The 27,383-nt window shown below is 47.8% G+C and overlaps 1 protein-coding gene across 5 annotated transcripts in view; it reads left to right on the top strand.

Moving 5' to 3' along the window:
• LOC147621097 (transcription initiation factor TFIID subunit 1-like) overlaps positions 1 to 27,383 on the top strand; it is a 249,499-nt gene that overhangs the window by 121,450 nt on the left and 100,666 nt on the right. For all 5 annotated transcript variants that reach the window (XM_086823821.1, XM_086823825.1, XM_086823820.1 and 2 more), the window contains exons 10-11: positions 22,854 to 23,193; positions 23,554 to 23,763. In XM_086823821.1, the coding sequence (XP_086679947.1) occupies positions 22,854 to 23,193; positions 23,554 to 23,763 (550 nt within the window). The remainder of the gene's footprint in view (positions 1 to 22,853; positions 23,194 to 23,553; positions 23,764 to 27,383) is intronic.

Below are 27,383 nucleotides of genomic sequence, written 5' to 3'. Positions count from 1 at the left end.
TTTACTTTGTGTGACATTGTCTTGCTGCCTGGACAATGCTTGTTATTTTGGCTTGTGAAGTCCGAGGGACCAGGGACGCCCGGGCACCTTGTGGACACGTGTGTGCACTCCTGTTTGGGCCTAAAACTGTGGGCTTATGGGTTTTGCAGGTGGTAAGTGCGTCCACACTCAATTTACAGCTTACTTCATTTACTACTAAGGTTTATTGGTTTGCAAGTCCACACTCATTAATAAGTGGCCGGACAACTTATAATGCGTTCGCAGTTGGTTGGACCAAAATTAATGAAGTCCGGACAGCTTATGGCCATTTCCCATTTGGTTAGACCTGAACTTATAGAAACAGGACAAATAGAGCACTATGGGCTGGACACCTTATGGGGACACATGTCAGCCAGCATGTGTACCCACCAGGCCCCTGAGGTGGCACCTGAAAAAGGCGCCTCCCTCAAGAGGCCCTTTTGGGCTGTTTTACTGATGATTCAACATATTGGAGAGCTGGTTGGAGCTTTGGGAGTTGCTACAGGGCTGGTTGCTTGCTTCCCGGACTCACACAAGCTTGGACAACGATCCCCACACTCTTCTAAAGGGCTGGTTGGTAAATTTCAGACCTGTAATTTCTGGTTATTGCGAGTTTTGGGCTGGTTACAGGTGTCCAAAGTCAACTTGGACAGTACAGGACAGCTCTAGGGACCTCCACAGGGCTGTAGGACCCTTTACAGGTGGACTTCTCGCGACAGAAAGTTGCTGTTTTGGACTGGTTATTGCACAAAACAGGCCGGACAGCAATGGAATATGTGAGCATGGATGTGTCTCAAGGATTCTTGGTATAGCAGGTGCTTAGGGCAAGCATTGGGGACACTTGCTCGCGGAGCACACAGGTTTCTGGATCAGTTTCTCGCGTGGAAACAGGGCCTAAAGATCCATTTACATCTTGTGCAGGGCGGAGTACCTGTGAGGATTGTGATACTCTTGTGCAGGGCGGATGTACCTGTGAAGAGGCTTGTGCAGGGCGGATGTACCTGTGTAGGGCGGATGTACCTACAGATTCTCTTGTTTGAAATGTATTCATTCATAATGTATTTGGAAGAATCAAGTGCAGGCTGGTGGTGAATCCCCAGGCACCCGTAATCTTGTACTTTGCAGACTCTTTTGGTAATATAACCTAAAGGGAGGGGGGTCAGCCTATCATCGGCCCCTTTATGTGGTGTACTGCCATTTATCAGCTTTGTGGTTGTAACGCTCAAGTGTTAAGTGCTCATAATCTTGTTCACATTTATACGATTCCAATACACGCGTCCGCCTCCCGTTACAGGTTTCATAGGCCAATCCATGCTATTGCTTACATTTTTCATCCCCTAGGAGCAATACCTCAATGAGGAGCTAGAGTTAGGATGGACCGAGTACATTACTGAGTTGGTGGGACTAGGAGGTGATATACAGCTTATGAGAAAGCTCGAGGTTGAGCTTCTCATTTACTTCAATGGTAGCCATATGTTTGGGCGAGCTACTACATTGCTTAGGGAGAGACAGTTGGAGCCAGTGTCTTGGTGGGAGAAATACGGTATTGGGACACCCAACTTGGTAAGGTGCTTGAATCTTATATCTTTGTCTCCTGTTCTTTTAAAATCTACATTCAAATGCTACTCTTTTTGACTCTAACTTAACATTCTTATTTGTATAATGTAGAGACGGATTGCATTGAGAGTTCTCTCCCAAGGTTGCAGTTCAGGGCCTTGTGAGAGGAATTGGTGTACATGGGCTCTTTTTCACACGAAAAAGAGAAACAGACTCTCCACAGCACAATTGGAGAGGCTTGTTTTTTGTCATTGCAATCTCCGATTGCTAGAGCAAAAGGGTCATCCCGTTGAGCCTCGCCAAGTGAATCCAAATAAGATTGATATCATGAAGTGCAAGGAGTTTTTTGACATTCCTCAGAAGGAGAGAGACGTCTATTCTATGCTCCATGAGGAGATCATGGCTCCGGCTCGCACGACACGATCTTCTCGAGAGGCTAGTACTAGTGGTGCACCTGCACCTCTAGAGGATGAGGCATTTGAGGACTCGACTACTCGCAGTGACCCTGAGAGTGAGGTTGTAGAGGCAGAAGATGCAGATGAGGATGGGGGTGAGGATGCAGATAGCAGCTAGTAGCTAGTAGCTGCCAGCATCATTTTATTTGGACATGTTATTTTGATCTTGGATTTTGAGTCATGACTCATCACCCACGTGGTGATCCTTTTGATTTCTGTTTAGTCATCACCCACGTGATTTGTGATATCATCATATCTTACATGTATTTTGTTTTTATTGAAATGTATTCAATGTGGTCTCTTATAAGTTAATGTAAAGAGTTTTTTCTTTTGTATATTTCAAGTTAAAAATATACACGGTTTTTCTATTTTGTATGAAATCTTTTTGTACCGGTTTCTTACCTTTTATGAAACGTTTCAAAACGTATGAAACCCGTTTCATACCTGCTGTTTCGGAAACGCATGGCAACACTGCATGGGACAAATGCTCGGTCAGGATTCCATCATGATCTTGTGCTCTCCCAGTTTGCATCCTGTCAATAGCATCTCTCACCATGCTGAGGTGAAAGAAGGAAGAGTGTGGGTGACGAGGTTCGGGTGGATGGGGGAGAGGTGGCTGCTCGGGGGCATGGTAGAGAGGTGGCAAAGGTGCCAGGTGTTGGGTGAAGTAATCGGAGTCGGAAGGCAATGATCCTGGAAGATCCTCCAGACCTCCTTATAGTCCCTTTCAAGAAATAGCTGGTATAGCTTTTGATCAAGCTTGGCTAGGTAGGCTTTCTTCTTTCTCCATGTGGACCAGTCCCTCCTAATGATGTAGGGGTGTCTCTGGAGTGCGGGAAGGCGGCTGCAGAGCGGACGTATGGAGGGTGACTGAGAGGTGTGTGGTAAGCTCATCAAGTGGGATGTGGGGGTCGAGGTTGGAGAGGATACGGTAGACACGATCATAATAGATGGAAGAGGTCTCTCTGGTGAAGTGGTATCTCGGACGGTGGTTGGATGGTGTATCGGCATGCGAGGGAGAAGGCCAGGTATGCATGGTCGGTGCAACACCGATGGGGCAAGGAGAGATGGTAAACTCCGGAATGAATGGGATCAGAGAGAGGGATCCCATTAGATAGTCCACTGCACTGGCTCCATGTCCGAAGGGGTAGGAGGTGAAGGAGTTGGATCTAGGCCATCTAGCTAGGCCATTATAAATGGCTAGCCTATGAGCCCCGCCGAGGGCTAAGAGATACTCTCCATAGTCTGTGCGGGCTACTGTATCCTATGATGTCCGCTCCAGATCCGTACCCACCGTGTCAATCTCTTGGTACATGGGATCATCTGTCTCAAAGAAGGGTACCTGTGCACCTGTGGTGCAGGATTTGAAGTCTCCAGATAGGAGGATGTCCCCTAGATTGGAAAACATCATAATGTCATCATAAAGGGGCAGGTAAGGGGACTCTCCTTGGGTGGCATATTTAGAACTGGAGGGTGCAAAGTAGCACACTGCAAGGTAGATGTCTCGGGCCCTCTCTGTTTGGATCCTCACCCACAAAAACCGTGCGGCCTCATCCCGTCCGACCACCTGTATCACATGTTGAAGCTCCTCCCTGTATAGTAAAGCCACCCCTCCCGACCCCCGGGTACCCCCTACTGTGTGTGGGTGTGGGCGGGTGTGGGCGGTGAACAGACTCTCATCTGTATCCTCTCACCTTTGGAATCTTACTTCCCTGGCACTGATGAGTCTCTGTGTATAAGACCTAGTCTCTCCCTCTAAATGTCTTCTCGAAGATATCTGCATCTGTCCTCAAGGCGCCATTCCAGTTCCAAACTGCAATCTCTAGCTTGGTCTCATAGGTCTTGCACCGTCATTGGGCACGTCACTCGGTGATGATCACCCTCCCATCTTTGTACACTGCCCATTTCCGTGCCTTCCGTGCATCCAAGATGCGTGGCATGCACTCCCTCCTGTGTGCCACTTGTGCTAGTGTGAGATTGTCTTCGAGGTAAGTCTTTTCTCCTTTTAGTGCTTGCCTTTTGCTAAGGAATGCTTGCCTCACCTCCAACCCCGCAAACTTGAGGATGAGTGCGCGTTCCTTGGTGGTGTCTTTGCCCACCCTCCATGCCTCGACGAAGGGGGTATCGGCGATTTCCAGCTTTCTGCAAAGTGCTATGGCGTCCTCTTTCGGCGAGGCTCCTTCCTTCCATCCCACCACTCTCACATTCAATTCCCTAATCTTCCTTCTTTTCTCCTCTTCGAGTGTGTCATTGATGATGTTTGGGGATGATGGTGGGTTCCGTTGCTTCTTGGCAATCTCAATCCAGCTGCCCACTTCTTCCACTTGTTTCTGTCTTCTTAATCAGCTCGGCCCATGTGGTTGCCTTGTTTGCCTGCTTCTCTTGTTCCTGGAGGGTCTTCATTTGCTCTCGAAGTGTATTCAGCTCATCATTGAGGGATAGTTGAATTTCTCCTCCTTCGGATTGAGTACGTGCTGTCAAGGTCTCGTTTTCCACTTTAAGGGTGGTGACTTGGGCCTCGAGCTCCGTGATTAGTGAGGTGTGGTGGCTCGTTTTTGCGTCCAACATTTGGACCATTTCCTCCTGCATCTTGCTTAGCTGAGTTGCCATGTATGCCTTCCACCTATCGATCTCCTGTTGCATGGAGGCACGCAACTCATGCGTGCCTAAGGTCATCACTATCCTTGTTCTCCCCATGCTTCTTTTGTAGGTGCTCAATGTCTGTATCCTGCATTTTGCATACTTCTCTCATGATGGTTAGGCATGTTTTGATATGGGGATCGCCAATCTTTTGTGTGCTCGACCAAATCGAGCTGTATTTACTCTCCTTCTCACCTCTAGTCCTTGTTGCCGGCGAGCTGTCCATGTTGGACTAAAGGGGTCCCCCTTGTAGTACTGATTTTGGTCCTCAGCTGGTGGCGCCTATTGATGGCTAGCTGCAAGTGGGGAGGCAAGTTGTAGCAGATAGGATTATGTTGCTGCCTTGGGGGGCCTGAGCAAGGGTGGGTCAGGAACGACTGCAGGAAGGGGGGCGACAAGAGAGAGAGAGAGAAATGAAATGAAATGATATATTAACGTCTTCAAAAGGCCAAAATGACGTATGAGACCAAAAAGGTTACAACAATTGGGGGATCTGATACAATGTCTGTGTAAGGAAAGCTAAAAACAATTAAACAACTAACTGAAACTGAAACAACTATGAGGAAAAGTACGGTACCAGGAGCTCCTAATGGATAACATGTGGGAGGAAAACTCCAGCAACAAAGGTAAGCATCATACACATCACTATCCAAAGATGTCTCTCATCGGTCGATGGCGGATATCCTCAATGTCCTCCATGGTGAGTACTCTGACTGGACGTCTCCCATGCCGTGCTAGTATGGTCCTGATCCTCTGTTGTAGTCTCCGCCGGTGTCGAGATGGACCTCTCATCTTGGGGCGCCTGGACCGCCCCAGCTCTATAGCCCGATCAATCAGTGTACCTCTGGTGCGGCTGTACTCTGGGGCTAGCTGCAATGCGTGCTGACCTGATTGCTCAATCTCTGGTCGAAAGAAGTCTGTAATCTGCCTCTGTAGGTGTCTCTCCCTCTCTGATCCCCTCCCTCTCAGGAGACCCTCTCTATGTCTACGCAGCTCTAGCAAGTACAATCCGAGGCATCTCTGATCCTGGTATCTCATGACTCTAGAAAGTGGTCCAAAGCCCTCTCTGAACAGGCAGTGAAAACGGCCTCGTATCTCATAATATACCGGACAGTGACATATGTAATGTAACTCTGTCTCTGGCTCCATCTGGCACAGCTGACAAATCCTGGCCTCAGCTGGTACTCCTCTGAATCTGCCAGTCTCAATCTCTAGCTGGTGTGAGGATGTGCGCATCTGACCAATAGCACACCGTACCCCATGAGAAAGATGAGTATCCATGTAGCTGGGTCTAATCACAAACCCATCCTCCGTGAGCTGGAGAAGATGATCTCTATAGAAAGCCATCTTCGTACCAAGCTCGTGTGTCGGCTGTATCCATGTCCTCCTAGTGTCCAGCTGAGTCAAGTCTTGTCTGATAAGTCTGGTAATCTCTGCCCGTGTGAGAGAGAGAGAGGGTGCATCCAGGGAGTACTGAAATGGAGGTAGCCTGTCCATACTAAAGCCATGCAGTTGGAACCAAGCTGTCATCTGTGCATACCAACATGATCCGTTTCCCTGTGATGCCAACTGTCGTGAAGACTCCAGGGCTAAGCGAGCATATCTGTCTCCAGGGAGAGCCCAAGTGCTATGTATAAAGGAGACTGATCGAGTGAGTGCCTCTACTACCAATGGGGGGGCAGCCATCTCTGCACGGATAATCATCCGGGAAATCATAGAAACCAAGGACCTCTCCATACGTCTCCATCCATCAGTGCTACCAGCTCGGCTGTGGTGATCCACTGAGGGTCCCCATATCTCCACTCCATACAGCATGGCTGAAGTGACCAAAGTGTCAAAGAGACAGAGCTTTGTTCGAGGTTCTTGAAACTGAACCTGCGAACACATCCTCTCTAGTCTCCCCAATGCTGCATAAGCTCTGGTCAATCTGGTCTCCGCTGCTCTCCTCAAGGAAAATAGTGGGCCACTAAAAACCACACCAAGGTAAGTATATGCATCTGTATACTCCACTGTCTCGTGACCATATGTAAAGGTGGGCATTGACCTCCTAACCCACTGTGCTGTGGTGTTAAACACCATCACCTTGGTTTTACCAAGGTTAACAGACAATCCACTGTCCTCTGCAAACATGTGCAATGCATCCAAATGACGTTGCATCCCCTCTGGAGAATCTGAGATCAGCACAATATCATCAGCATACAATAACAGCGGAATCCATGTCCCGAGAGAGAGAGAGAGAGAGAGAGAGAGAGAGAGAGAGAGAGAGAAATGAAATGTTATATTAACGGCCAAAGTGACCTATGTGACCAAAGTTACAACCATGTGACATTTGATACACTGTCTGGAAAGGAAAGGAAAGAACTGAAGGTAAATATCTAGCCCTACAATACATCTTTAGGGAGCATCCGGAAGCAGCAACTAGGGAGAGTGGGAAGCTAATGCTACTAGTCAAAATGGGGTACATGAGTACATGGATACATGAATACATGAATATGGGGGAGTACAAAAGTGACAGTGAGTACAATAGTACATGGCTGGAGTGGTACTCATCCTAGGAGCTCTAACATGGGTCTTTGCCAGATGGCCTGGATATCTGCCATAGTGACATGCTTGGTCGGACGAGCCCGATGCCTCACAATGATGCTCTGAATCCTCCGGTGTAGGCACCGTCTCCGATGTGAGGATCCGCGAACCCTCGGGCATCTAGATCTGCCCAACTGGATAGCTCTCTCAACTAGAGTCCCACAGGGTGCCCACTGCTGGTGGGTTGTCAGCTGTGTGTCCTCCCGGGTAGTCCCTCTAAAGAAGTCAGTAATCTGTCTGTGTGTGGACTCCGTGCAAATCGGGCGTCTGCTCTTGGACTCTCTGAGCCTGCGGATCTCCAGGAGATAAAATAATGATAGTGATACAATAATGTCCATGGCATATCTCATCATGGAATGGAAAATAAAACAGAGAGAAAACATAAATATAGCTCTCTCACTGGGGTGATACAAAACTGTCCATGGAAACTCATCATGGAATACTAAGAACATTGAAACATGGAGCACCATCAGCTCCGAGTAGATGGTATACCACTCTCCAAAATGTCAAGCATGGGGCTGACAAGTATGGCCGAGAGGTCTCCCTCAGCTATATCACGTGGAAAGGTAGCTTGATGGGGGTGGAGCATGTCCTGGATCTGGAGCTGATGAGGTGATCGTGGCCGGGGGGGGGTCAAGGTTGTCGGGCACGTTGGAGTGCAGAGGCTCGGTCCAAGGTAACTCCTCTTGGGCAAGGTAGGCCCAGAGCAGCTTGTGCAGGGTCCACAAGATCCACTATGTCGGTGTCCTCCACCTCCTGGGTCCGGAAGAAACTGGTGATGGTTGGCTGCCAAGGGAGGGGGCGGGGTGGCTGGGGCCTATGTCTCAAGAAGGTGTCCCTGTGTCTGCGGAGCTCAAGCAAGAAGAGGCCGAGGCAACGCTGGTCTTGGAAGTCAATGATCTTGGAGAGTGGACCGAATCCCTCACGAAATAGACAGTGAAGCCTCCCGCGGATCTCATAGTATGCTAGGCAACGGCATATGTAATGCTCGTCCGTCTCAACCTCTGTGTGGCATAGTCGGCAGATCCTCTCCTCTCTGGGTGTTCGTATGAGCGTCCCGGCTCTCAAGATGCGCTCAGCTCTATCTGTCTCCACTCCGAGGCGGTGGGAAGAAACCCGTATCTGGCCAATCGCAATCCGCATGGCATGGGACATGTGAACACTCAAGTAGCCTAGATACTAGATGAATCCATCCTCAGTGAGTGTGAGGAAGTGGTCTCTGTAAAAGTGCATCTTCGTGGGGAGCTCCGTGGGTGTGATCCATGTGCAATGTGTGTAGAGGCTAAGAAGATTCGATTGGATAACCCGGTTGGTATCCTCGTGAGATAGCCGGAGAAAAGGGGAGTCCAAACTGTACTGAAGGGGGGGGGCGGTCCATGCGGAGCCCATATACAGAGAACCAAGTGGAAACTAGTGCATACCATACTCCAGAGTGCCCCTCAAGTGCTAGCTGTCTGGAGGACTCCAAGGCAAGCCTCGGGTACCTCTGGGGATCCATGTGGCTGATGCGATGGAGTTATGTGATTGTCTGGAAGAGTGCCTCCACTGCCATTGGGGCTGCAGCAAACTCTACCTGGATAATCTGGTGTGGGACTGATGGTTTGCTGCGGATCATACAGGAGAACATCATGACCTGGGGCCTCTCAACTCGCTGCCAATCCTCATCAGATAAATCTGGCCCCCAAAAATCTGCTCCATGCATCAAGGCTGGTGTGACGAGGGTGTCAAAAAGCCAGCCCTTCGTCCTGGGCTCCTGGAAATGTGCCTGGAAGCAGTGCCGCTCAAGTAAGCTCAAGGCTACATATTCCCGTGTCACTCTAGCATGTGCTGCGGGAAGCATGGTAAAGCGTGGGCCACTGAAAGTGACACCAAGGTAGACATAGGATGAGACAATCTCCACAAGGATCCCTTTCTATATGTGAAGTTCAATCTGGATGTGACGGGGCGAGAGGTATTGAAGACCATTACCTTGGTCTTACCAAGGTTAACAGAGAGGTCCCGGTGAGTACAAAAGTCATGTAAGGCATCCAACTGTCTCTGAAGCCCTTTGGCTAAGTCTTAGAGGAGGACGATGTCATCTGCATAAAGTAGTATGGTGATCGATATGCCTACCAGTGTGGGACTAGCCCCGCCTAATCCATCAATGAAGCTCAAGATCTCATCAATGTAGAGGCCGAAAAGAGTGGGTGATAGAGGGCAGCCCTTTTTCACCCCAATAGTGCTAGAAATCTCCTATGATGTACCTCTTGGGGCTCTCACTCGTCCGGTGATGGACTCATAGAGGGCGATGCTGCTCCAAACCATGTCAGATGGGACTCTGATCTCCTGTAGACGGTGTAAGAGGCAGGCTCGGGGTACAGTATCAAAAGCTTTGCGGAAATCCACAAAGCAGCAGTAAATCCTTTGGTGTCGTGCTCTACCCTCCTCGATGATGGCAGAGAGGGTGAAGATGTGGTCAAGGGTAGAGTAGCTCATCCGAAAGCCAGCCTGTCCTGAGGCTCTGCATCCCTGGCTCTCTGCAAATGAACTGAGCTCGGCCTCTAGCACTGATCCATAGAGTTTGGCCAATGTGTTGCCAATCATGATCGTCCTGTAGTTATTAGGATCAAGTGGATCTCCGGGTTTGAGGATGGGGGTGATGGTGTTGGTAGACCAAGAGGGTGGAAATCCTTCACAAAGGGCTCTATTGAACATGTAGGCTAGTAGGGGCGCTAGGGTATCATGGGCATGCGAGATGTACTTGGTAGTGAGTCCCTCATGATCTTGGGCTTGCCCATTGCGTAGTCTACGAATGGCCTTGAGGACCATGCCCTTTGTGAAGAAGGTGGAGGTGGTGGGGCAGGGATCTGGTGGTGGGGGTAGGGTGGCTGATGGGGGACATAGGAGTGCCATGTGTCCGGGCAGGTGATAGTGTGGGAGGGTGATGTTCTCGGAGTTTCCTCCATGCCTCTTTGCAGTTCGGTCCTAAGAAAAGTCGGTATAACTCATCCTCTTTCCGAGCATAGAACTCCCGTTTCTTGCATTGGGTGAGCTGTTGAGAAATCCGTTGCCCTTGGCGCCTCGGGATTCGCCCAATCCGTACCTCATGCTTAAGATAGGAGCGTGTGGCCCGACATTCGTCATCATACCAACAGCTCTGGGGCATGGAACCGCAAGGTAGCTTGGCGGTAGACCGCCGCGTGTAGATGAAAGAAGCTGTGGCGGATGTGTGGAGTATGGTGGTGAGTTGTGTTGTGAGGGTGGATAGGGGGACAATAGGTTCCACATCTTGGAGTTGGCGGTAGATGTGGTCATGGTTGTCACGGTACGAAAATACGATTCCGTACGATACGATACCGTACGGGATTTTTTGGTACGATATGAAATTTTCGGATACCATACGATAAAATACGGTTTTTATTTTTTACACTTACAACCTATGGAGCTTCAAGCTTGAATGTGAGGGAAGGTTGGGAGGGGAGGAGTCTACAGTGCTTGAGGAATTTTTGGTACGATATGAAATTTTCGGATACCGTACGATAAAATACGGTTTTTATTTTTTACACTTACAACCTATGGAGCTTCAAGCTTGAATGTGAGGGAAGGTTGGGAGGGGAGGAGTCTACAGTGCTTGAGGAACCAGAACATGGATATGTGTCTCTCCCGGTTGGATCTCCTGATTCTCCAAAAAAGAACCTGAGCATAAATTATTTTGTGGGTTTGAGTGTGTTTGCAGGGCCGAGGGCATGTATGCCCTTCTTTGTCCAACCTTTTTCCCTTCTTTCTCTTGCCTTCTCTTACCCTTTCCTCTTCTTTCTCTTGCCTTTGCCATGGATTTTCTAATGTGTGTGTTTGTTTTTATTTTTTAGGCTCATATCTTCTTGCCTCTCTCTCTCAAGTCAAGGCTCAGTCAACGTAATGTTGCTAAGGGCTTCGCTTGCCTATGTTTTCTTTGCCCTAATTTCTCTCTTATATACTATTTTTTCGTATTGGTTTTCTCCTTTTGTGTGTATTTGTAAGCTCATATCTTCTTGCCTTTCTCTATCACTTCAAGGTAATGTTGTCCAAGGCTTGGTTTGCCCATGTTTCCTTTGACTATGGGTAATGCAATACCAAAGGTCTCCCAGTGTAGCGTTTATGACTAAGGGACCGTCCTTTCACAAATACGAGGAATGCATCTAGGGTGATGAGTTTAGGGACTCCTCTCTAGATCAAAATGGTCATGTCCAAATCTTCTCCCTCGTACATAACTTGAGAATCTAATTGTCTAGCCTACCTATACTAGGGATCCCCAAGTGATGTAGCAAGATTCTCTCATCCTACCAATCAAGTGTACACTACCAGTCTACCTCGCCAGATTTTTTAGGTCTCTCAACAACCCCATATGGAATACTGAGTGGACACGAAAGTTGCGAAGTATTGCGAGCATTTGGGATCTCCGTAAAGCAAGGTTTCTATATATTTTTTTTAGCATTTGAATTTTTTTTTTCAAGGAAAAAAAATTTTGGGGAGAAAAAAAACTCGTACCGTACGATACCGATACCGTACAATATCGTACGGTATCGTACTGTACGAACCGTACGGTACGAACCCATTCGTACCGGTACGAGAAACAACTATGGATGTGGTTGAAGTAAACAAGGTCAAGCTCGTGATCAAAGAAGACATGAGTGTAATGTGAGATGGGGGGTGGCGGGGGTGGTGGAGGGACGGGTGGTGTGCAGGTAAGAGTGAAAGAGAGGTAGGCATGGTCAGCTTCAAAAGGGGGTGGCGAAATGGAGAAGTTGGGGATAAGGTGTGCCAAAGCCGGAGATCCCATAAGGTAGTCCACAGTGCTAGTACCTCCTGAGTGAGGGAAGGAGGTGAGGGTGCCGGAGGAGGGCCTTCGAGACATCCCGTTATAGATAACGAGACCATGTCCAACTGTAAGAAATATCTCCCCTACACTGTGATCTCCTCACGGTCTTGTGATGATCGCTGCAGCCCTGTGTCAGTGATGTCCAGCTTTTGTAGTCTGATAGGATCGTCTAGATTGAGTAGTGGGACCTGCTGACTTACCGTTTTGGCGTTTAAATCCCCGAGGAGGAGGACTTCCCCCAACTGTAAGAACTGCATGATATCCTCATATAATGGTAAGTACGGTGACTGGCCATGCTGTGCGGCATAAGGGGAGTGGCGTGGTGCAAAATAACACCCAGCAATGTGGATGACTGTGTCACTGCTAAGCTGTAGCCGCACCCAAAGATATCGTGTATGCTCGTCCTTCCGGACGATGCTGAGAATCTGTCGGAGATGGGATCTAAAAAGGATAGCTACCCCCCCCCCCCCCCCCAGAGCCACGTACTCCTCCTGATGTGTGGGTCTCGCCTCGAAAAGCTGACTTCCACTCATACCCAGCTATGTATGGTAAGCCCCTCTTAGGGCTCTGATAAGTATCTGTATAAAAAATGACATCCCTACCTGTGAGAATCTCGCTCAAGCCTCCTGGATTCGACCACAGCATGCCATTGCAGTTCCATACTGCCAACCCCAGGTGTTTGGTCTCATAGACCCCGCGTCCCTATTTGGGACGGCGGGATCTCTGTAGATAGGCCACTTGCCTGCTCTGTGGGCCTCATGAACAGTCACCATCGCCTCCCACGTGTGCTGGAGTGAGATCATCTCCCATGTACACCTGTGTGCCCTAGAGGGCAGCCCGCTTGTCTAAGAAGGCCTGTCTACTGGTGGCATCAGGGAATCTAATGATGAGGGGTCGCTCTCGTGTCATATCCTTTCTTGCCCTCCATGTATTTGCAAAGGGGGGGGCGATCCCGTCCACTCCTAGCATCTGATCCCGTCCACTCCTAGCATCTGGCAAAGCATCATGGCATCCTTCTTTGGGGAAGCCCCCGCCTGTAGCCCCCGTACTCGCACATGCAGGGCCCTATTCTTTGTGCGTTTCTCCTCCTCGAGAGTCTCATGTATGATGCTCTGTGGGGGTTTGTGCTTCTTCACCACCTCCACCCAATCTTTCTTAGTGGTCTGCCGTTCTTCCCGCAGCTTATCATTCGCAGCTTTCAACTGCTCCAAGCCAGTCCTGAAATCTCCTGAATATTCAGTTCTCGTTCCTCCACCGTATGGTCCTTGACCGTACTGGTGGTTCACTTGGGCTGTCAATTCTTCAATCTTGTTGTTCTTTCCCTGTATCTCCTTGCGGAGGCCTTCCAACTGTTTTTCATGTTGGTTCAGAACCCTGCCCTGCACCTTCTTTTGTTCGCCCAGTAATTTCTTGGTGTTGTCCTTCACTGTCTTGATGTATGCCTCCAGCTCCAGCTCCTGTAGGTTCTTTGTGCTATTTCCCCCTAGTTGCTGCCTTGGGGGCCCGAGCAAGGGTGGTGGGGAAAAGTGCGGTCGACCACAACGCACAGTGTACGGGCACGCGCAGCCTAGTAGGGCATAGTGTCGCGCAGGCAGTGCGCAGAGCAAGGACGGCGGGGAAAAGGGAGGTCGACCACAACGCGCAGTGTATATGCACGTGCAGCGTGGCAGGGCACAGTGTTGCGCAGCGCGCAGAGCAAGGTCGACCACAGTGCGAACAGAGGAGGGGGAGGCCACCAGCGCGCAGCGCGAACAAAGGAGAGAGAAATGAAATGATATATTAACGTCTTCAGAAGGCCAAATTGACCTATGAGACCAAAAAGGTTACAACAATTGGTACAATGTCTGTGTAAGAAAAGCTAAAAACAACTAAACAACTAACTGAAACTGAAACAACTATGAGGAAAAGTACGGTACTAGGAGCTCCTAATGGATAATATCTGGGAGGAAAACTCCAGCAACAAAGGTAAGCATCATACACATCACTATCCAAAGATGTCTCTCATCAGTCGATGGCGGATATATTCAATGTCCTCCATGGTGAGTACTCTGACTGGACGTCTCCCATGCCGTGCTAGAGAGAGAGAGAGAGAGAGAGAGAGAGAGAGAGAGAGAGAGAGAGAGAGAGAGAGAGAGAGAGAGAGAGAGAGAGAGAGAGAGAGAGAGAGAGAGAGAGAGAGAGATTTTATTAACGTCTTCCAAAAGACCGAACTCGGCCTATGAGACAAATCAGTGTACCTGTGTGGGGTATCCTCTGTCATCGCAACAAAATGAAAAAGTACTGAACTAAAAAAGCTGAATCTGGGTGTGCAATAAGTACAATGAGCGGGAGAGGTGATGGAGCTCTACTACTAGGAGAATGCAAAGCTATATGCATGGAGTATACAATCATGATATGCAACCTAGCTAGCTCCATCCTGTACCATATTGGGGGTATAGAATGGTATACATCAATGAAGGGGGTGTCCACAGCTCCCTGAAGAACAACCCTGGGTCCGCTCTGAAGCGAGCTAGTCGCTCCGCACCCTCTCTCTGAAACTGAGCTCTGATCCCTGTCATCTCTCTCTAGTATAGGCGTGGTGTTCGAAAGCCAGGTGTCCTCTGTCTCCTGCGGGCTCTGAGTGTCTCTGCTCTCTGGAGAGTGATTCCCTGCTGTGTAGGGGCTGGGAGTGGGGTGGATCTCTAAAAAAATGTAGTAATTTGTGTCTGTTGTCCCCCCTTTGGAGCTGTCTGAGCTTGTAATGATGTCTCTCTGTGATGCTGTATGTCTAGAATGAATCTCCCCTGCGCTGGTCTGCTGCCTCAAAGATTCTGGTGTAGGGATTGTGGCTCTCTGAATAAAATGGGATATCTCTCTTTGATGGCTGTATATGCTCTGCATCTGCATACATAATGCTCCTCACTCTCCACCTCCTCTCTGCGCAATCTGCATACCCTCTCCTCTCGGGGGACCCGTGCTGCTCTGCCAGTCTTGATCTCCAATCGATGTGATGAGACTCTAAGCTGACCAATAGCTACTTGGGAGCTGTGTGGTAAAAAGCCCTCCATGTATCTAGGCCTCTCTATAAATCCATCATGAGTGATACTCATGAAGTGATCTCTGTAGTATAGCATCTTCGGTGGAAGAGAGAGAGAGAGAGAGAGAGAGAGAGAGAGAGAGAGAGAGATTTTATTAACGTCTTCCAAAAGACCGAACTCGGCCTATGAGACAAATCGGAGTACCTGTATGGGGTATCCTCTGTCATCCCAACAAAATGAAAAAGTACTGAATAAAAAAAGCTGAATTTGGGTGTGCAGGGGATGGAGCTCTACTACTAGGAGAATGCAAAGCTATATGCATGGAGTATACAATCATGATATGCAACCTAGCTAGCTCCATCCTGTACCATACTGGGGGTATAAAATGGTATACATCAGTGAAGGGGGTGTCCACAGCTCCCTGAAGAACATGCGTGGGTGTGCTTTGAAGCGAGCCAGTCGCTCCGCACCCTCTCTGTGAAACTGAGCTCTGATCTCTGTCATCTCTCTCTGGTATAGGCGTGGTGTCCGAAAGCCAGGTGTCCTTTGTCTCCTGCGGGCTCTAAGTGTCTCTGCTCTCTGGAGAGTAATTCCCTGCCGTGTAGGGGCTGGGAGGGGTATGGATCTCTGAAAAAATGTAGTAATCTGTGTCTGTCGCCCCCCCTCTGGAGCTGTCTGAGCCTGTAATAATGTCTCTTTGTGGCGCTGTATGTCTAGAATGTATCTCCCCAGTATGCGCTGGTCTGCTGCCTCAAAGATATGGCGTAGGGAATGTGGCTCTCTGAATAAAATGGGATATCTCTCTCTGATGGCTGGATATGCTCTGCATCTGCATACATAATGCTCCTCACTCTCCACCTCCTCTCTGCACAATCTGCATATCCTCTAAGAGGCCATAATGGCCTATGAGACTAAAACTGAGAGTACATCTGAAGTTGGTGTCTTATCAAAGAGAACAACTAAACTAAATGAAACTAATAAGTACAATAAATTGATTGTCTTACAGTTATAAGAACTGTAAGTAAGACTCCGAGATGATACTGAGTAGAAAATACTGGAAAATCAAGTAGATCCATGTATGCTGATCAGTTGAAGTGCTGCCCTCTCCTCAGATCAAATATCTCCTGCATGGGGCTGTCTAGAATGGAGAGGTCGTAGAAGTGATGTAGGCGCCTCCGATGCCGAGCAATACTGGCTCTAATTTGGCGATGGTGAGGATGCGGTGGTCGGGATTCTGGTGGGTGTGGCCGACGAGCACGACATAAGATGACTGCTCCATCAGTGGTGACTCCCTCGAAGCGTGGCCGGTGCCCTGATTGCCCAATGGAGGAGGTATCAGGAGGTGTGTGGGCTGGGTTGTTGGTGCAGGTGCTGGTGCTGGTGCCGAAGAAATCTGTCAGGATCCTCTATCTAGGTACATCATGGCTCGGTCTCTTGTCTGCCACGAGGGTCTCTCTGTGTCTTCTGAGCTCAAGGAGGAACAATCCTAGGCCCTGCACCTCTAGAGGATGAGGCATTTGAGGACTCAGCTACTGGCAGTTACCCTAAGAGTGAGGCTAGAGAGGCAGAAGATGTAGATGAGGATGAGCTAGTAGCTAGTAGCTGCCAAGATCATTTTGTTTTTTCAGAAAGAGGCTTCTATTAAGTATGCAAAAAACATACAGCAATCACAGCTATAAGCCGGAAGAGAGTAGAATCACCCCAATATGTAAGGTGATTTCAACCACTGAGGAGCATCATGATGCCATGTAAGACCTGTGGTACTAGAGGAAAAGAAGATGCCATGGTCCCATTCCCGCATAAAAATCACACGCTTCGCCTGCGCAGAACGAGAGGGCCCTTGAATGCGAGCCTAAGTAGCCATAAGAGTGTGGATGATATCACCCCATATAGTACTAATGCGCTGAGACCCAAAAATCTGGACACCCTCAATAGCCTCTGTGCATCTAGCTCTCCAGATCTGCCATGCTGTAATACTGGCAATAATCTCCCAACTGGTGTCAATCCTCTGTCTAGGGGGTGTATAATTAGAGTGAGGAACATCCTGCAATAGACCATGCTGGGCAATACCTCTACGAATGAAAAAAACAGAACCTGTACCACTGTCCTCATAAAAAAGTTTCGGACCGGACTGGGAGAGCCAAGCACCTGCCCCCCAAGTCACATGCATGGCTCGGCCACTCAATTTGCCCATAACTTGGGCTACACGACCCCAAATCTGCTGTGCAATGCTGCACCCCCATTGACAATGTTGTACGGACTCAGAATCTGCCGCACATCTAGGACATGAAGGTGCTACACCGAAAACTAATCTCCACTAATTGGTGGGGAGACCACCATGTAAGAATAACCAAAAGAAATGAGAGATCTGGCTCCTTCTGTATGAGTGCCAAAGTCTATGCCAATATCTGCGCTGTATCATTGGAGAAATATCATAGCTCTCCCAATGAGGCCTGAGAGTAGGGATCCTATGCATCTGTCAAGTGAGGAGAAGCCTGGCATTCCGAACAGTGAAACTGAAAAGAGCAAGGCTTTTCAAAGGATCGAAGACATCAATCCACTCCCACTCTCGTGGATCCCACTGAACATATCTGATAGGACTGCCACCATATAGCCACAAACACCAAGAGCCATGGGTCACTATCTGAGGAGAAGGGTCAATGTCAAATGAACCAGTGCTTCCCCGAGCGACCAAGAATCCTTACTGGACTAAGCTCAGTGTTTGGTATGATCTCCTCCATACCACATCTCCTCAATCTCCCACCAAGCATGATAGAATACATGAGGAAATCTATATCCTCTTGGCCTGGCAGAGCAATGACCTACAGAGGTATGCCTATCCTCGAAAAAACTCCCAGTCAACTCGGATGATAGTCTCCGTGAAAGGTCCCAGAAAGCCACTCATGCGGAATAGCTGCATCAATCTGATCAATACGAATGCGAGAGCCCCTAAGATGCGATGCAACTCTCCGATCCTCCGGAAGACTCTTAAAGGTCTTCCAAGCAAGAACTGTGTATGCGCATCTCTCCCATCCTGACCATTGCATATAACGAGATGCACCAAGTGGCCGACCAGCCTCATCCCTAATGAACTCGTTCCACATAATACGTTGTCGGTCAGCCTCGTCCAAAGACCTAGGAAGCCTTTGTCGCAAAAAATATCTCATGCTTCTCCATGCTCTGACAATGGCTGCAATAAGAGGGGAAGATGGTGCCCTAACATCAGCCTCTGTGAACAAAAAACGTGTGTTGGGCATCCAGTCTCTCCCGACCCTGGGTGTACATCTCGAAACCTGAGACAAGAAAAAATCCTTCCAAGGCTCAGTGCCTGGTAGGAAACCTCTGACCACAAGTTTGCAAAGCAACGCCCTGCATTGAACATCCGGATCGATAATATTCAAGCTCCCCTCTCTTTTGGGTTGAATAATAGTGAGCCAAGCTACCCTAGCACGACTGTCTGAGGTACCATCCAAGCCCGACTAGAGAAAATTTCGGATCAATCTCCGCAATTGGCCAATGCACGCACGAGAGAAGCACCAACAAGAGGCAATAAACCAAGCTGAGGCAAGCAAGACGGGATTAGCCACCAAAGCTCTGGAGGCTAAATCTAATCTCTTGGAGCTCCAATGGAGGAGCTTCTTCCAGATACTCATAAGTACCGGAGCAAACTGCTGTGCAGGAGAAATATCAATCCCAACTTGGCATCCCAAATATCTAGCAGTACATCCTCTGCTGATCCAAGTAAAACCAAGCTCTGCACCCCAATCAACTCTCGGTGAATCACTAACCCAAAAACCAATAGATTTGTGCCAATTAATGAGTGTCCCTGCTGCCATACAGAACTCCTCTAGTGCTACCCGGAAGGAACATAAGCATATATGTGAAGCCTCCTAAAACAGGGCTGTGTCATCATCTAATTCAGAGTCAACCAACTCCTCATGACTACGAAGAGGCAACCTCAATTCTGAAATACCAGCAGTGGAGCGGAGAAAGATGCTCATGGCCTCTGCAACTATGATATATAATAAAGGGGCTAATGGGTAGCCCTATCGTACTGAGCGAGAAATCTGAAACCGCTCTCCTCTATCACCGCAAGCAAGAACTCTATTGTGGGCATCACGATACATGCATGATACTCCCTTGATCTATCTTTGAGAGAAGCCCATATAACTAAGGGTACCCTCAAGAAAGTCCCAATCCACTCTATCATAGGCCTTCTCAAAATCCAAGAGCAGAATGGCTAAGGGCTGATTGCTCGCTTTAGCCCATTCGATGGCCTCCCAAAACGAGAAAATGTTATGAATTATACGGTGCGGAATGCTAGACATCTTATCTTGGGACACATTGGATCTTTACTTTTAGACCCCATTGGGAGTCTTACAACATTTCGATTGACATTCAGAGGGTATTTTGGCGGAGATTGTGGCATTCTTATAGGAAGCCACAAATTTCCTCCTTTATCTGGGTTTCCCTTCATGGTGGTCTGGCCATCAATCAGTGGAGGTTTGTTACTGGTGCTTGCCTAGCATGCCCTAGATGTGCAGGAGTTTCGGAGTTAGTTTACCATTGTTTATTAGAATGCATGGAAGCACATAGGGTTTGGTCTGCGATTGCACCCCTCTTTGGTAGGATTAAGAGGGATGCTATCATTTCTTTTGGTTCTATCATTTGGTTGACACAGTCTGGGCCTCAGCTGAGGTTCGAGGGGACTGACAAGAGCTTGGCCATTATGGTTAGGCAAGGAGTTGCTCGGCAGAGGATTTGCCACTTTCACACTTTGTCCCTCCGGCATAGAGGTTAGACAGCTCTTGGGAGATCATTGCTAGCATCTCAGCTTGGAATATCTGGAAGGCTAGATGCACTAAGGCCATTGAGGGTACTCCCGTTCTTGTTTCTTAGTGTCTTTGCAGAATTTGGAGTGATATTATTCACACCATTATGGCTACCTAGGCTTGAATCCAGGGATCTTCGAGGGCTGCGGAGAGGGAGCGCGCCCAGTTTATGAGAGAGTGGGACATTGGTATCTTTTTCATATCCTCTCATTCGGGACCCTGTTGGCAGCACAGGGCTCCTGATTGGTTGAGATCTCCACCTTGCTTGGTGTGAAATCTCCATTTTGTAAAATTTTTCATACTTAATAGAAGTCTCCTTTCTGGAAAAAAAAAATGTAGCTACATATGGCTTTCTTGATAAAGCATCTACAACCACATTCTTCTTGCCAAGAGTGTGTAGAGAGGAAATTAACCATCCTCATATGTTTCTTGAAAATCTTGGTTTGTGTAAGAAAGTACCGCAAACTTTGGTGATCGACCTTGAGTGTAAATTCAGCTCCTGATAAGTAATGCTTCCATACTAGTGTAGAAGTGTGAATCAAAGCCAATAGTTCTTTCTCATAAATATTGAGAGTAAGCTCAACATCCTTCAATCTTCTACTTTCATGAGTAATGGCATGTCCTTCTTGATTTAGGATAGCTCCTATGCAATTGCCACATGTATCACATTCCACAATGAATGGTTTCTGCAAATTGGGGATTACCAAGAGGAGCCAAGTCATAATGGCATCCTTGAGCTTATGGAACGCATCAATTTCAGCTTTTGTTAATCTAAACGCAACCCGTTTCCTGGTTAGTTCATGCAATGGTGAGGCAATCATTGCAAAGTAATATATGAACCTCAGGTAGTATGAGCATAAACCATGATCTTTAGACACTATGTTCAAGATAGTGAGTCTCTGAGAGGAAAAATTCACCCTTTTTGCCAATCACCATGAGCTGCTTAGGCTTCCTCAGCCCTTCAGAGCCCACTTTCAAGTGTATCTTATGTTCTTCCTCACTCTTGAAAAACACCAAGATGTTGCAAAAGACAACTATAAAAGTCCTATGATTTCTGAAAATTCTATTCATCATTCGTTTCAAAGTAGCTTGAGCATTCACGAGACTGAATGGCATGACCAAATACTAAGAGAGAACCAAAACAGGTGTGAAAGGTTACCTTGTGTACACCTTGAGGCATCACTCTTCATGCGTTTTCTTCCTTCACCCAGGAGGATGTCTCAATCTGAGACGGTGAGTTCCCTGTCTGCTTGTAGCTCTCACAGCTACCAAAGGTGTTGCTCCAAAATCAAAGAGGGAAATAGATGGAAATACCCTTAACGGTGTACCGCTTCCTTGTATGCCTTCTTCTTAGCTCTTGCTCGCCGCCTCAGCTCTCACACGAACGGGAGCTCCGATACCATAAAGAGAGTGCAGGGGAGAGAGAGAGAGCTTGAGTTCCTTCCAAGCAAGCACACAGAGCAAGACACAAGAGAGAGTTTCTTGTAATTTGCAAGCACAAATTAGCTTTAGGTTGAAGTGTCTGCGGCATAAATGCTCAAAAGCATTTTCAGCAGGTAGAAATCCATGGATGAGCAGCTGAAAGGAACATGGCGGGGCTTGACAACAGTATGGTTATCATGTTGGAGCGGCAGTATGGCATGTAATTGAGCTTGTGTATGGCCTGTTTTTGGCTGGAAATGGTGTTCTTCTCAACAGAACTGCACCAATTTCCCATGAAGAGGGAGAGAGAGAGAGTGTAAACTTCTCCTTACTTGCAGAGGTGGTGGCCGTGGGCCACCTCACTTGAGGCCACACCTCTCCCATAAATGGAGAGGATACTCACTATGTTGTCCACACCATATTAATGAAGAGGGTGCTTGTTTGATTAGTGCTTGGCTGGCCGAAAGTTAATATAGGCCCAGTCTCACTTATAACCTGTTTGCTCACAGGGCACACTTTAATGAAGTGTGAATGCTCAACCTCACTTATAACACGTCCGTCCACACTTTAAACAGAAAAATAAGCCATAACTCTTGCATGAATAAACAAAGAGTTTAGAGTCACACCTACCACCTATATACATCCCACGAGCAAGGTCAAAATACAATTTCATGGGCACGGTTCACGGGAGGGCACTACCTACTCGTAAACTAGACATAGAGATGTTGCGGACAGTAAAAACCGTTCATGTGAAAACAGCCCCGGGCATACGGGTATGCCATAAAATGTATTGGGGACAATCTCCCTTTCATTTAGCTTGTAGTTGACAATCATTCCGGGCATTATCTCCTTGTACCAACTGGGGATACCGTACTGTGAATTTGAGGGCAGACCAAAGTCTCGAGCTTACCAGACCGAGCCCATTGGCCCTTGGGTAGACATAAGCTCTCTACTCTTAGAGGTGCCATTCCACATGATCTTTGATGCAGACCTAAGTCCATTGCCATGAGATGTCATGTCCACACTATGGAGCTTGTCGATAGGTCCAAAGCTTGTCTAGAGGTCGGAAGTGTACAGACTGCCCAAATAGTGACATCAAAAAAAGATTTTGATATAGCTTGTTTTTGCAGCTGTGCCTAGATTTAGAATTTCAAGAAGTGGGCCAAAGGTGAGGTATATGTGATCGGCTTCGATTAGAGAAAACAACAAAACAAACGCCCCCCCCCCCCCTCTTTTGTTTTCCTCCTTGCCTTGCCTTGCTGACTAAGACCATTTCTGTGTCCCACACGCTTGTCTCAGGTCAGCACACGCCACATCCTACTGGTGTTGAGATATTCTTGTTGTCTCAGACTCCTCATGGTCACTTCAAACGTCCCTGCTTAATCTAATTTATGGTGATACTGTGGGTGGAAAAATAAAAAAATATGTTTTGATTGCAAGTTCATAGTTATTAAGTCTCAACGTGTAGCTGATGTATAGCATTTATATGTAGGTATTGTGAGGAACGGCCTCTTTTGCTTAATAATGTGGGGATGGGAGTTCGGTTGTGTACTTATTACCGAAAAGTCTCTCCTACAGACTCCGCTGCAGCAACACTACGGAATGACAGAGGTTCTTTGGTTGGTATTCCAGTGCCACTAGAGCCTATGGAAGATTCCCCTTTTCTAGGTGACATAAGGCCTGGTGACACTCAAACATGCGTCGAGACAAACATGTTTCGAGCCCCTGCTTTTCATCACAAAGTACCACCTACAGACTTTCTTCTTGTTCGTTCAGCAAAAGGGAAGCTTTCTTTGAGAAGAATTGATGGCAGTTACGTCATCGGCCAGCAGGTTCTCTCTCTCTCTTCATTTTTGGTTATGCTTTTTTAAAAGGCTTCAGGGGATGCCCTATGCATCTTCCCCCATAGTACTTGTACATAATGTATCATAATTGGTCATATGGGCCATTTCGCTGCCCCACCACAGACGTTAATAAGCATCTCTCTCTCTCTCTCTCTCTCTCTCTCTCTCTCTCACACACACACACACACACATACACACACACACACACACACACCGATGCAGTGCTAGTACTTTATGTGAAATGTATCCTTGGGCTTAAGCCTTGATTTCAATGTCAAAATAATGCACTGAGAACAGTGATGGTGTTTTCAATAAAACATGATGTCATTTTGATGACCTTATTTCCAGGAGCCGCGTATGGAAGTTCTCACTCCAGGCTCTAAAACAGTCCAGAGCTACCTCCACAGCAGGTTGTTGACATATATGTATCGTGAGTTTCGGAGTAATGATAAACCAGGCTCTGTGAGTTGTCTGCGAGCTGATGAAGTCACGGCACAGTTTCCATCTCTTACTGAAGGTTTTCTAAGAAAGCGCTTGAGGCATTGTACAGATTTACAGGTGATGGTCAATACTGTGGGATCCATGTGTTTTTTTGTGCATTGTTTTGTGTGTAGATTTTTATGAAAGTGAGAACTAGCCTACATGTTCAATAGAGCCCTTTGTGGAGGATTTCCACCCTCTTGGTCCGCAAACACCATCACCCCGAACCTCAAAGCCGGAGATCCACTTGATCCTAATATTACAGGATGATCATGATTGGCCACACATTGGCCAAACTCTATGGATTGGTTGTAGAAGTAGAGTTCAGCTCATTTGTAGAGAGATAGGGATGCAGACCCTCGGGACAGGCAGCCTTTTCAAGGAGCTAATCTACCCTTGATCACATCTTCACCCTCCGTGCCATCATCGAGAAGGGTAGAGCATGACATCAGAGGATTTACTACTGCTTTGTGGATTTCTGCAAAGCGTTTGATACTATACCCCGAGCCCGCCACATCCACCATCTACACGACATATGAGTCTCTGACATGGCTTGGAGCATCATCGCCCTCTATGAGTCCGTCACTGAATGAGTGAGAGCCCCTAGCTGAGGGAGACATCTCGGCCATACTCATTAGTCCCATGCTTGATATTTTGGAGAGTGGTATACCATCTACTCGGAGCGGATGTTGCTCTCATGTTTCTATGTTCTTAGTATTCCATGATGAGTTTCCATGGACAGTTTTGTATCACCCAAGTGAGGTAGCTATGTTTATTTTTTCTTTTTGTTTTATTTTCCATTCCATGATGAGATATGCCATGCACATTATTGTATCACTTTGGTCTCATAGGCCCATTGGGTCTTTAGTAGATGCTTAGTCTCTCTCTCTCTCTCTCTCTCTCTCTCTCTCTCTCTCTCGCACATGGTGTGAGCAGCTTCGAAGCCCCCCCTTTGTTTGCACTGGGCATTGGTCTCCACTTCGTTGTGTACTCTGCTCATGCCCATCCGCCGCTGCACCTTTCTGGTGCACTTCTATGCGCACCGATAGTGCTTGCACCAGTGCAGCTTGCAAGTTGCTGGGCCTCTTCGCGCCCATCCGCCCTTAGCGGTGTTGCTGTGCGCACCCCCTCCGCCTCCCTTATCCCATCCATCCTACTCAGGCCCCCAAGGTAGCAACTAAGGGGGAAATAGCCAAGATGAACCTACACGAGATGGAGGCATACATCAAGACTGTGGAGGACAACACCAAGAAGGCGTTTGGTTAGCAGAAGAAGGTGTTGGACAGGGTCTTGAACAACATGAAAAAGAGTTGGAAGGCCTACGCAAGGAGTTCTAGGGCAAGAATAACGACATTGAAAAATTGACAGCAAAGGTGAACCACTAGGAGGAGGAGATTTGAATGTTGAAAGAGAGCGAGATAGGGGAACTCTGGGCAGAATTGGAAGCCCCAAAGGCTACTATCAAGGACCATACAATGGAGGAAGGGGAACTGAATATTCAAGAGGGTTTAAGGATGACTGCTTGGAGCAGCCAAAGGTTGCGAGTGATAAGTTGTAGGAAGAATTGCAGACCACCAAGAAACATTGGGTGGAGGTGGTGAAGAAGCACAAACCCCCACAGAGCATCATACATGACTTTTTTGAGGAGAAATGCAGGTAGTGTCACCATTTGGTCCCTTTACTAGTCTTGACTAGTGTTTCACACACTGAATGGAGCCAAGGTGTGAATGGGGATTTTCCACAGAAGGAAGCTGAAGCATTGACTGCCAAAATTTGGCCTGAAAGATGGCCACAAAACATGAGCATTATGGTACTTTATTCATCAAGGCGGCTTATAAGGTGTGGCCGGACTTATTAATATTTTGGCCTTGGATCCCTAGAGAGAGGGAGATGCCTAGCATAAACTTGGTCAACAAGCTGGAAAAGCAAATAAGTTGATATTTTGGGTATACTCAGCCACTTTTGGCAAAAAGGGGAAAAAGCATAGCTATCATTGGGGTTGGTCGACTTTATAAAAGCATGGAGGGTCCTTAGGCGTCAAATCACCTCCTGTCGGGCAACAGTGCTCTTCCCCTCTTCTGTACTGGCCGTATAGCAGCAGTAGCCTGTTCCTCTCTCTCTCTGCACCCCCACAAGCTCTTCGCTTCTCTCTCTCTCTCTCTCTCTCTCTCTCTCTCTCTCTCTCTCTCCGTACATGTGTTGTTCTCTTCTCTCTCTGCGCCCCACAAGCTCTTCGCTTCTCTCTCTCTCTCTCTCCCTCTCCGTACATGTGTTGTTCTCTTCTTTCTCTGCGCCCCCACAAGCTCTTCGCTTCTCTCTCTTCGCCCCCACAATTTGTTCGCTTCTCTCACTTTGCCCCCACAAGCTCTTCGCTTCTCTCTCTTCCCCCCCACAAGCTCTTCGCTTCTCTCTCTCTCTCTCTCTCTCTCTCTCTCTCTCTCTCTCTGTACCTGTGTTGTTCGCTTCTTTCTCTCTGCGTCCCCACAAGCTCTTCGCTTCTCTCTCTTTGCCCCACAATCTGTTCGCTTCTCTCTCTTCGCCCCCACAAGCTCTTCGCTTCTCTCTCTCTCTCCATGCCCACAGATATGTACTTTCTTTACCGCAGAGATGGTAAGGAAGGCCATTGATAGGATGAAGACTGGGAGAGCATATAATCATGATGGATTGGTCGCTGAGCACTTTATTCATGCGAGAGACATGCTGGCAGAGCTTCTAGCAGTGATGTTCAATCGTGCTATGTGCGAAGGCTTACCCGAGACTTGGAGTAGGTCCACCATCGTGCCTATCTTCAAGTCAGGGGACCCTATGGAGCCAGAGAATTATCGCACTATTATGATTTGGTCACACACTAGCACGATTGTATGCATCCATTCTTGAGCAGCAGTTGAGTAGATGGGCAGAGAGAGTTGGCATTCGAGCAGAGGGACAGGCAGGGTTCAAGAGAGGTTTCTCTACTCTTGACCACATCTTGACTCTGCGGGCCATTATTGAGGAGGGCAGGTCGCATGGGCGACGGATTTATTGTAGCTTTGTGGACTTCCGCAAAGCATTTGATACAGTGCCCAGAGCCAGATTGATGAGGCGATTACAGGAGATGGGGGTACCTACAGAGCTCATATGGGGGATTATGGCTTTATATAGATCAGTTGCAGGACAGGTACGCACCCCAGAGGGGGTCTCTACTTTGGTTCACTCTACTATAGGAGTGAAGCAAGGTTGCCCGTTATCTCCTTCACTGTTTGGTATGTATGTGGATGAGGCTTCTGACTACATTGAGAGATTGGGGGACAGAGGAGCCCAGCTAGCAGGTACATGGATCCCACTATTGTTATATGCTGATGATATTGTGTTGATCTCTGACTCCCCTGAGGGTATGCAGCGTCATCTGGATGCTTTACATGAGTTTGCACATGATAGTGGATTGTCTGTCAACCTTGGCAAAACCAAGGTTATGGTGTTTAACACCACGCCACAGTGGGTTAGGCGATCAGCTTCCACATTTACATATGGACAAGAGATTGTGGAGTATATAGATGCATATACATATCTTGGGGTAGTATTCAGTGGGCGAGTGTTTTCGATGAGGAGAGCAGCAGAGACTAGATTGACTAGAGCACATGCAGCCCTGGGTGGTTTGGAGAGGATGTGTTTTCATTTTCTGGGTTTTTTTTAAAAAAAATCCAGACATTGTATCAGAT

Source organism: Cibotium barometz, chromosome 30 (genome assembly GCF_041138505.1).
Source record: "Cibotium barometz isolate CiBa-2024 chromosome 30, ASM4113850v1, whole genome shotgun sequence".
Taxonomy (NCBI): domain Eukaryota; kingdom Viridiplantae; phylum Streptophyta; class Polypodiopsida; order Cyatheales; family Cibotiaceae; genus Cibotium; species Cibotium barometz.
This window is presented reverse-complemented; position numbering and strand designations above follow the sequence as displayed.